A 10,760-nucleotide genomic window follows, 5' to 3' on the forward strand; every position below is an offset into this window, starting at 1 on the left:
GGACCTCAAGAGGCATCTGCTCTGAGCCCTGAAATGCGGAAATCTAGCCTAGGCCCCGCTGCCCTCAACCAACATGGCGGCCCTGCCGCCCTCAACCAACATGGCGGCCGCGCCGCCTCTTCCGCCCTTTCTTCCCCGTTTCCCTCTATCCCTCTATATATATCCCCTATATAATAATAAGGAGAAATGCAGCAATGCGACCTCAAGAGGCATCTGGTCTGAGCCCTGAAATGCGGAAATCTAGCCTAGGCCCCGCTGCCCTCAACCAACATGGCGGCGGCGCCCCTTTCCAGTCCCTTTGCCCTCGTCCAAAATGGCCGCGCTGGCAACCCGCTCGCTATACGCACGCGCGGCGATCAGCTCGGCCTCTGGGCCAATCCCAGGCCGGGCTGTGGGCGGGGCCAGCCCTTTCCCGCCTTTTCTCCTCCTGCCAGCTGCTTCTCCTCAGCAATTTTCGCACGTTTAACAGAAATGGACTGTTAATGGGTTAAAGTGTCAAATTCAAGGTTAAATTGTGTTAAGATAAATTAAGGAACGAAATTTGAGAAAGAGGGAAAGGACTTGCGGGAACAATTATGAAATAGAATACAAAAAGGGAGGCGTGAGGAAGTCAAGGAAATAAGTAAATGAAAGATAATGCTATGAAAATACTGGATGTTAATGTTTCTTTTCTTTTTTCGCTTTAGTATTGTATTTTTTTATTTTTTTATTTTTGAAGTAGTGTAATCTTTTTTATTATTACTGTCTGTTTTTCTTTTTTTTTGTAATTGTTAAACTTCAATAAATATTTTATAAAAAATAAAAAATAAAAGTTTGAAAGGGGAAATGATTTGAGAGCCATAGTCAAATTCCTGCGTGGAAATAACTTACACCTAGAAATTAGCATGAATTCTATACCAGCACTGGCCACAGGAGGGCACTGTTTATTTTCCTAATGAGGTCTATTCCAGTATTGGCCACACGAGGGCACTGTTTATTTTCCTGTCCATGTCTATTCCAGTAATGGCCACACGAGGGCACTGTTTATTTTCCTATCCATGTCTATTCCAGTAATGGCCACACGAGGGCACTGTTTATTTTCCTAATGAGGTCTATTCCAGTATTGGCCACACGAGGGCACTGTTTATTTTCCTGTCCATGTCTATTCCAGTAATGGCCACACGAGGGCACTGTTTATTTTCCTATTGAGGTCTATTCCAGTAATGGCCACACGAGGGCACTGTTTATTTTCCTATCCAGGTCTATTCCAGTAATGGCCACACGAGGGCACTGTTTATTTTCCTATCTATGTCTATTCCAGTAATGGCCACAGGAGGGCACTGTTTATTTTCCTATCCATGTCTATTCCAGTAATGGCCACACGAGGGCACTGTTTATTTTCCTATCCATGTCTATTCCAGTAATGGCCACACGAGGGCACTGTTTATTTTCCTATGTATGTCTATTCCAGTAATGGCCACAGGATGGCACTGTTTATTTTCCTATCCATGTCTATTCCAGTAATGGCCACACGAGGGCACTGTTTATTTTCCTATTTATGTCTATTCCAGTAATGGCCACAGGAGGGCACTGTTTATTTTCCTATCCATGTCTATTCCAGTAATGGCCACACGAGGGCACTGTTTATTTTCCTATCGATGTCTATTCCAGTAATGGCCACACGAGGGCACTGTTTATTTTCCTATTTATGTCTATTCCAGGATTGGCCACACGAGGGCACTGTTTATTTTCCAATCCATGTCTATTCTAGTAATGGCCACACGAGGGCACTGTTTATTTTCCTATCCATGTCTATTCCAGTAATGGCCACACGAGGGCACTGTTTATTTTCCTATCCATGTCTATTCCAGTAATGGCCACAGGAGGGCACTGTTTATTTTCCTATCCATGTCTATTCCAGTAATGGCCACACGAGGGCACTGTTTATTTTCCTATCCATGTCTATTCCAGTAATGGCCACACGAGGGCACTGTTTGTTTTCCTATTGAGTCTATTCCAGTAATGGCCACACGAGGGCACTGTTTATTTTCCAATCCATGTCTATTCTAGTAATGGCCACAGGAGGGCACTGTTTATTTTCCTATCCAGGTCTATTCCAGTAATGGCCACAGGAGGGCACTGTTTATTTTCCTATCTATGTCTATACCAGTAATGGCCACACGAGGTCGCTGTTTATTTTCCTATTGAGGTCTATTCCAGTAATGGCCACACGAGGGCACTGTTTATTTTCCTATCCATGTCTATTCCAGTAATGGCCACACGAGGGCACTGTTTATTTTCCTATTTATGTCTATTCCAGTAATGGCCACACGAGGGCACTGTTTATTTTCCTATCCATGTCTATTCCAGTAATGGCCACAGGAGGGCACTGTTTATTTTCCTATCCATGTCTATTCCAGTAATGGCCACACGAGGTCGCTGTTTATTTTCCTATTTATGTCTATTCCAGGATTGGCCACACGAGGGCACTGTTTATTTTCCTATCTATGTCTATTCCAGTAATGGCCACACGAGGGCACTGTTTATTTTCCTATTTATGTCTATACCAGTAATGGCCACACGAGGGCACTGTTTATTTTCCTATCCATGTCTATACCAGTAATGGCCACAGGAGGGCACTGTTTATTTTCCTACCCAGGTCTATTCCAGTAATGGCCACAGGAGGGCACTGTTTATTTTCCTATTTATGTCTATACCAGTAATGGCCACACGAGGGCACTGTTTACTTTCCTTTTTATGTCTTTTCCAGTATTGCTGGAAAACACACAAATGGCTGGGACTCTTTTGGATCTTATGGATCGAAATCATGCAGGAGCCTTCATCTGAAGGCAGCCCTCTTTAGGGACGCTTTGAATGTTGAATAGGTTAGTGTTTTGTTGGAAGCCGCCCAGAGTGGCTGGGGAAACCCAGCCAGATGGGCGGGATATATATAATAGCTTATTCTTATTATTCAACATGGGGTTAGTACCTTCTGCAACTTTTTTCTGAGATGTACCTGTGAACAAAATATAGAATCCTGATAGCAGTCTCCTTTGTTGCATTGCCTGCATGTTCTTGTGTTGTTGCTTTAGGCGGCCTGTTTATATGAGCTGAAATTGTGCTTATATACTGCAAAATACATGTTTTGAGCAAATACTAGCTTACATCTTGCTGCTGCTAGTGACCTAAATTCAGACCTGCTTTTTGTTTCCTTGCAGATATCACTGAATAGCAGCTTTTGCTTATGATGCCTCCAGAACAAGGACTTCATCCAGAACTGTCTCCCACTGGATCCCTCGGCAGGTGGGCCATCGTTCTCTCTTTCTCTTCGGGAATCTCCTGGGTGCTGACCAGGGTGTGATCCGTGGCCTGACTGTGTGAAATACGAGCGCCCAGGGAGTGGAGCCCCAAACTCGGCTTGCAGGCGCAAACTCCGTTGGTAGGAGGTGGGAGCAAATGCATTGGTGGGGAGGGTCTGCTGGGAAAGGAAGCTCCAGCTCCAAAAGATCAAGAAGACCCTTGAACAGGAAGGAAATCAGAAATTACCTTGAGCGAAACGAGATGTTTGCACTAGTTCCTTGCAAATCCCCGTTTCAGCTGGATCTATGAGATCCCAAAGCTGTTTCAGTCACTGAAGGCCCATTCAACATCGTGGTCCAGAGTACAGTGGTGCCTCGCAAGACGAAATTAATTCGTTCCGCAAGTTTTTTCTTCTTGCGAGTTTTTCGTCTTGCGAAGCACGGTTTCCCATAGGAATGCATTGAAAATCAATTAATGCGTTCCTATGGAGACCGCCTTCAGACCAGGTCCGGGGACAGTCTGTCTCCGGACCTCTTCTGAAGGCTGGCGGGGGGAGAAGGACTTTTATCCCCACCGCCAGCCTTCAGAACAGCCTTCTGAAGGCTGGCGGTGGGAAGAAAAGCCCTTCTCCTGCCGCCAGCCTTCAGAAGAGTTCCCCCAGGGCTGCCTAGGCTGCGGAGAGCAGCCTGCTGCCCCGCGCGAGGGGCGCTCTGCTTCAGAGCGCCCCTCGCGCGGGGCAGACATTCGCAGCTTGGGGAGCCCTGCAGGAGTTCCCCGCAGGGCTCTCCAAGCTGCGGATAGCAGCCTGCTGCCCCGCGCGAGGGGCGCTCTGCTTCAGAGCGCCCCTGGCGCGGGGCAGCAGGCTGCTATCCGCAGCCTAGGCAGCCCTGGGGGAACTCTTCTGAAGGCTGGCGGCGGGAGAAGGGCTTTTTTTCCCACCGCCAGCCTTCAGAACAGCCTTCTGAATGTTGGCGGTGGGGAGGAAAACCTTCCTCCCACCGCAAGTCTTCAGGACAGGTCCGAGAACAGAGGAGAAGCGCTGCGCGCCTTCTCCTCTGTTCCCGGACCTGTCCTGAAGGCTTGCAGTGGGAGGAGGGCTGGTGGGGAGGAAAAACCCTCCTCCCACCGCAAGCCCCGGGAACAGAGGAGAAGCGCTGCGCGCCTTCTCCTCTGTTCCCGGACCTCCCACCGCAAGCCTTCAGGACAGGTCCGGGAACAGAGGGGAAGGCGCGCAGCGCTTCCCCGCTGTCCCCGGAGATTTCCCTGTGGGCTTTCGTCTTGCGAAGCAAGCCCATAGGGAAATTTGTCTTGCGAAGCCACTAAAAAATCGGAAAACCCTTTCGTCTTGCGGGTTTTTCGTTTAGCGAGGCATTCGTCTTGCGGGGCACCACTGTACTTGGCTTCTCCTGAGCAGAAATCATTAGGAAGTGTTCCCGTTCCAATTTTGTGATCTGGACCCACCCTAAACCTTTGCAGGTGCCTGTTGGATAGCTCAAGCTAGTTTTTCTTGGACCTGGCGGTTTGTAGGTGCTCAAGTGAATTAGTTACAAACCCAAGTCAGGCTGTGGTGGAAAGTCCAACTCTCCTCCTTCCTGCATCTCAAGGGATTCAGTCCACAACTCCGTGTCTCACTCTGCCACTTGGGGATCTGCCACCTGAGGCAGCCACTTCACTTTGCCTCATGAAGAGAGATGGACAGTCTCTTATCCCTTCATTGGAGGTGTGGCCTTGAATTAAGTCGAATACATAGCCGCTGGCCCTCCTCTTCCAGAACTGCACTTGACGCCATTCCAGATACAGTGGTACCTCCGCTTGCTGACGGGATCCGTTCCAGAGCTCCGGCCGGATCCTGAGGTTTTTGCAGCCGGAGAGACTGCTTCCGCGAATGCGCACTCGGCAAAAATATACTTCTGGGTTTGTCGCTTAGGTATCCCAAAGTTTATGTAACCAGAAGGATACGTAAGCGGAGGTATGACTGTATATCTTGGGTAACACGGAGAGGCTTAGAAAATGAGAAAGCGAATCGCAGTTCAGACACTCTTGCTGCTGGCAGTGTCTTGTGTGACACATCAAGGAAAGTGCTGGGTGGATTTTCCTCTCCCCTGTTGCATTGGGAGACTTGATCCAGAACTGATTCTTCAAGTTGACTTCGTCTCCCAATACGGCCACGACTGGACCTAATGGTCAGGGGTCCCTTTACCTTTGACAAAGGCCAGAAGTTGTCTTTCGTTGTAAGTGTCGGGGTTGGGATTTGGGTCATTGTTAGGGTCGGGGTTAGGCTTAGGGGTCAGGATCAGGGCCTCCCTCTGACTGTTGAAATGCTCCCAGGGAGGATGTAAGCAGCACTTCCTCTGTTTGTAGTCAAGAATAGTGATGGCCATGTTGGCTTCATGGCTGAACTTGCAGCTGCAGAAGAGGTGGGGATCCCTGAACTATGCTAAAGCAGCCTTTAAAGTGCCATTTAAGAGGGCAACGTTTGTTGCACAACCAAAGTTGCGGGATTGTTCCCCGTAAGGGACTCCTGCATGTTCCTGCGATGCAGCGGGTCAGACTGGATGACCCTTGGGGACCCCTTCCAGAGGTTTATGTACAGAAAATTAGAATATCATGGAAAAGTTCATTTATTTCAGTAGTTCAACTTTAAAGGTGAAACTAATATATGAGATAGACTCATGACATGCAAAGCGAGATATGTCAAGCCTTTATTTGTTATCATTGTGATATTATGGCTGATCATATGATTCTTTGGAATGTGCTTCACAAAGAAGAAACAGAAATAGCATTCCTACAAAAAAACAAAGCCTCCGGGATGCCGCAGGACCCGAGTGCGAGACCAGCTTGTGTCCCCCCCCCCCCTTTCATCACTGCCCGGCTCCTAATCATCATCATCATTTATTATTTCCATCCTACCCGTCTGGCTGGGTTTCCCCAGCCACTCTGGGCGGCTTCCAGCAAAATATTAAAACACAATATTCAATAAGAAAATTTGTTGTTGTTGTTGTTGTGTCCGCCTCTTTGTGACCCCCCTGGACCAGAGCACGCCAGGCACTCCTGTCTTCCACTGCCTCCCAGTTTGGTCAAACTCATGCTGGTAGCTTCGAGAACACTGTCCCACCATCTCGTCCTCTGTCGTCCCCTTCTCCTTGTGCCCTCCATCTTTCCCAACATCAGGGTCTTTTCCAGGGAGTCTTCTCTTCTCATGAGGTGGCCAAAGTCTTGGAGCCTCAGCTTCAGGATCTGTCCTTTTTAGAGGCCATCAGTGGGGCTAGAGAGGGGGGGGACACTTTACATTCTGTTCTATTTTCTATTCTATTCTATTTTATTCTCTTCTATGCTCTTCTAGTCTATTCTCTTCTCTTTTCTTCTTCTCTTCTCTTCTAGAATATTCTATTCTTCTCTTCTCTAGAATATTCTCTTCTTTTCTAGAATATTCTATTCTATTCTAGAATATGTCATTCCATTCCATTCCATTTTAGAGTACTCTCTTCTAGAGCACACTGGAACATTCCAAAATATTATGGGAAAGCAAATGGTCTAGAAAAGATGCCTCTGGGAAATGAGACTGCTCTAGAAAAGATGCCCATGTTCTAGAGCACTCTGGAACGTTCTAGAACACAAACACACTGCAGAATTTCAAATTATTCTGGAGAAGAGAATGCTCTAGAAAATATGCCTCTGGGAAAGGGGACTGCTCTAGAGAAGATGCTCTAGCACGTTCTAGAACACAAACACTGGGAAAGGGACTGCTCTAGAAAAGATGCCCGTGTTCTAGAGCACTCTGGAACGTTCTAGACACAAACAATCTGCGCAATTCCAAAATATTCTGGGAAAGAGAGCGCCCGAGTAAAAGGCGCCTGTGTTCTAGAGCACTCTGGAACGTTCTAGAACGCTCTTAAACATTCCATAACATTCTAGGGAGAAGAGGGCTCTAGAAAAGATGCCTCTGGGAAAGGGACTGCTCTAGAAAAGATGCCCATGTTCTAGAGCACTCTAGCACGTTCTAGAACACAAACACTGGGAAAGGGACAGCTCTAGAAAAGATGCCCGTGTTCTAGAGCACTCTGGAACGTTCTAGAGCACAAACAATCTGCGCGATTCCAAAATATGGGAAAGAGAGCGCCCTAGTAAAAGGCGCCCGTGTTCTACAGCGCTCTGGAACGTTCTAGAACGCTCTCAAAGATTCCATAATATTCTGGGGAGAAGAGGGCTCTAGAAAAGATGCCTCTGGGAAAGGGACTGCTGTTCTAGAGCACTCTGGAACGTTCTAGAACACAAACACACTGCAGAATTTCAAATTATTCTGGAGAAGAGAATGCTCTAGAAAATATGCCTCTGGGAAAGGGGACTGCTCTAGAAAAGATGCTCTAGCATGTTCTAGAACACAAACACTGGGAAAGGGACTGCTCTAGAAAAGATGCCCGTGGGGAAGAGGGCTCTAGAAAAGATGCCTCTGGGAAAGGGACTGCTCTAGAAAAGATGCCCATGTTCTAGAGCACTCTAGCATGTTCTAGAACACAGACACTGGGAAAGGGACTGCTCTGGAAAAGATGCCCGTGTTCTAGAGCACTCTGGAACGTTCTAGAACACAAACACACTGCAGAATTTTAAATTATTCTGGAGAAGAGAATGCTCTAGAAAATATGCCTCTGGGAAAGGGGACTGCTCTAGAGAAGATGCTCTAGCACGTTCTAGAACACAAACACTGGGAAAGGGACTGCTCTAGAAAAGATGCCCGTGTTCTAGAGCACTCTGGAACGTTCTAGAACACAAACAATCTGCGCAATTCCAAAATATTCTGGGAAAGAGAGTGCCCTGGTAAAAGGCGTCCGTGTTCTAGAGCACTCTGGAACGTTTCTAGAACGCTCTCAAAGATTCCATATTCTGGGGAGAAGAGGGCTCTAGAAAAGGTGCCTCTGGGAAAGGGACTGCTCTAGAAAAGATGCCTGTGTTCTAGAGCGCTCTGGAATGTTCTAGAACACAAACAATCTGCGCGATTCCAGAATATTCTGGGAAAGAGTGCCCTAATAAAAGGCGCCCGTGTTCTAGAGCACTCTGGAACGTTCTAGAACGCTCAAAGATTCCATAATATTCTGGCGAGAAGAGGGCTCTAGAAAAGATTCCTCTGGGAAAGGGACTGCTCTAGAAAAGATGCCCGTGTTCTAGAGCGCTCTGGAATGTTCTAGAACACAAACAATCTGCGCGATTCCAAAATATTCTGGGAAAGAGAGTGCCCTAGTAAAAGGCGCCCGTGTTCTAGAGCACTCTGGAACGTTCTAGAACACGAACATTCCAAAATATTATGGGAAAGTGAATGCTCTAGAAAAGATGCCTCTGGGAAAGGGGCTGCCCTAGAAAAGATGCCGCTAAAGAGCGCTCTAGAACATTCCAGAGCTCTGGAACCCTCCAGAATCTTCTGGGAGAGCAGAGATTATTCTGGGAGAGAAGAGAATGTTCTGGAAGAGATACAACTGTTCTTGGGCACTCTGGAACGTTCAAGAACACTCTGGAACGTTCCAAAATAGTCTGTCGCTGATGGGCTGCCCTTCTCCCTCCTCAGGGAAAAGCCTCCAAGAGCCCCACACACACACTCTTGAAAGGGGGCTTTTGCGGGAGGTGGGGGAAGTGAGGTTCCCCCCCCAGCCCCACGGACCACACATTCGCCCAATAAGACGCACAGACATTTCACCTCAGATTTTAATTAATTAAAGAGCTTTTATTAATGAAAGAAATTAAAACTTTTATTAATGAAAGAAATTAGAGAGCTTTTATTAACGAAAGAAACACGAGTCAGATAGCCAAAACAACCACACCAAGGGGAGAGAAGGAAATCCAAAGATGAGATAGAAGGGGAGAGAGATTTTGCAAAAATCTTGGCAGAGATAATAATAATAATAATAATAATAATAATAATAATAATAATAATAATTTATTATTTGTACCCCACCCATCTGGCTGGAGAGATGTAAAGGAAAGTGGGAAAAACAGGGAGGAAAAGAGCGGAAGTTGCGGCAGAATGAAGGAATGGAAAGTAGAAATGCAAACAGTAGAGGAATAAAAAAGGGCAGAAAGAAAAAGGGGGAAAAAGAAGGAGAGAAAATGAAAGGGCAGATAGAGGAGCTTTCGAAAGTGAGGAGGGGAGGAAGGAAGGGGATCCATGCAGCGGATTCCCTGCTCCCGGCTCCCACAGAGGAGGGGAGGAAGGGGATCCATGCAGCGGATTCCCTCCTGCCGGGCTCCCAGGAAGGAGGGAAGGAAGGAAGGAAGGGGATCCATGCGGCGGATTCCCTCCTCCCAGGCTCCCACGGAGGAGGGAAGGAAGGAAGGAAGGAAGGGGATCCATGCAGCGGATTCCCTCCTCCCAGGCTCCCACGTAGGAGGGGAAGAAGGAAGGAAGGGGATCCATGCAGCGGATTCCCTCCTCCCAGGCTCCCACGTAGGAGGGGAAGAAGGAAGGAAGGGGATCCATGCAGCGGATTCCCTCCTCCCGGGCTCCCAGGAAGGAGGGAAGGAAGGAAGGAAGGGGATCCATGCAGCGGATTCCCTCCTCCCGGGCTCCCACGGAGGAGGGAAGGAAGGAAGGAAGGGGATCCATGTGGCAGATTCCCTCCTCCCGGCTCCCACAGAGGAGGGAAGGAAGGAAGGAAAGGGATCCATGTGGCGGATTCCCTCCTCCCGGCTCCCACGGATGAGGGAAGGAAGGAAGGAAGGGGATCCATGCAGCGGATTCCCTCCTCCCGGCTCCCACAGAGGAGGGAAGGAAGGAAGGAAAGGGATCCATGTGGCGGATTCCCTCCTCCCGGCTCCCACGGATGAGGGAAGGAAGGAAGGAAAGGGATCCATGTGGCGGATTCCCTCCTCCCGGCTCCCACAGAGGAGGGAAGGAAGGAAGGAAGGGGATCCATGCGGCGGATTCCCTCCTCCCAGGTTCCCACGGAGGAGGGGAGGAAGGAAGGAAGGGGATCCATGCGGCGGATTCCCTCCTCCCGGCTCCCACGGAGGAAGGAAGGAAGGGGATCTATGCAGCGGATTCCCTCCTCCCAGGCTCCCACAGAGGAGGGGAGGGAGGGAGGGAGGGAGGGAGGGAGGAAGGAAGGGGATCCATGCAGCGGATTCCCTCCTCCCGGCTCCCACAGAGGAGGGGAGGAAGGAAGGAAGGGGATCCATGCGGCGGATTCCCTCCTCCCGGCTCCCACAGAGGAGGGGAAGAAGGAAGGAAGGAAGGGGATCCATACGGCGGATTCCCTCCTCCCGGCTCCCACGGAGGAGGGGAGGAAGGAAGGAAGGGGATCCATGCGGCGGATTCCCTGCTCCCGGCTCCCACGGAGGAGGGGAAGAAGGAAGGAAGGGGATCCATACGGCGGATTCCCTCCTCCCAGGCTCCCACGGAGGAGGGGAGGAAGGAAGGAAGGGGATCCATGTAGCGGATTCCCTCCTGCCGGGCTACCAGGAAGGAGGGAAGGAAGGAAGTGGATCCATGCAGC

At 49.0% G+C, this 10,760-nt stretch overlaps 1 protein-coding gene across 1 annotated transcript in view; it reads right to left on the reverse strand.

Moving 5' to 3' along the window:
- Positions 1–8,654: 8,654 nt before the first annotated feature.
- LOC310755029 (uncharacterized protein) overlaps positions 8,655–10,760 on the reverse strand; it is a gene marked incomplete at its 3' end in the record, with an annotated part of 36,262 nt that continues 34,156 nt past the window's right edge. Inside the window, exon 6 of the mRNA XM_083631706.1 lies at positions 8,655–8,692. Coding sequence (XP_083487832.1) covers positions 8,655–8,692 — 38 coding nt within the window. The remainder of the gene's footprint in view (positions 8,693–10,760) is intronic.

This window comes from Podarcis filfolensis, assembly GCF_964270895.1.
Source record: "Podarcis filfolensis genome assembly, contig: HAP1_SCAFFOLD_89, whole genome shotgun sequence".
Taxonomy (NCBI): Eukaryota; Metazoa; Chordata; class Lepidosauria; order Squamata; family Lacertidae; genus Podarcis; species Podarcis filfolensis.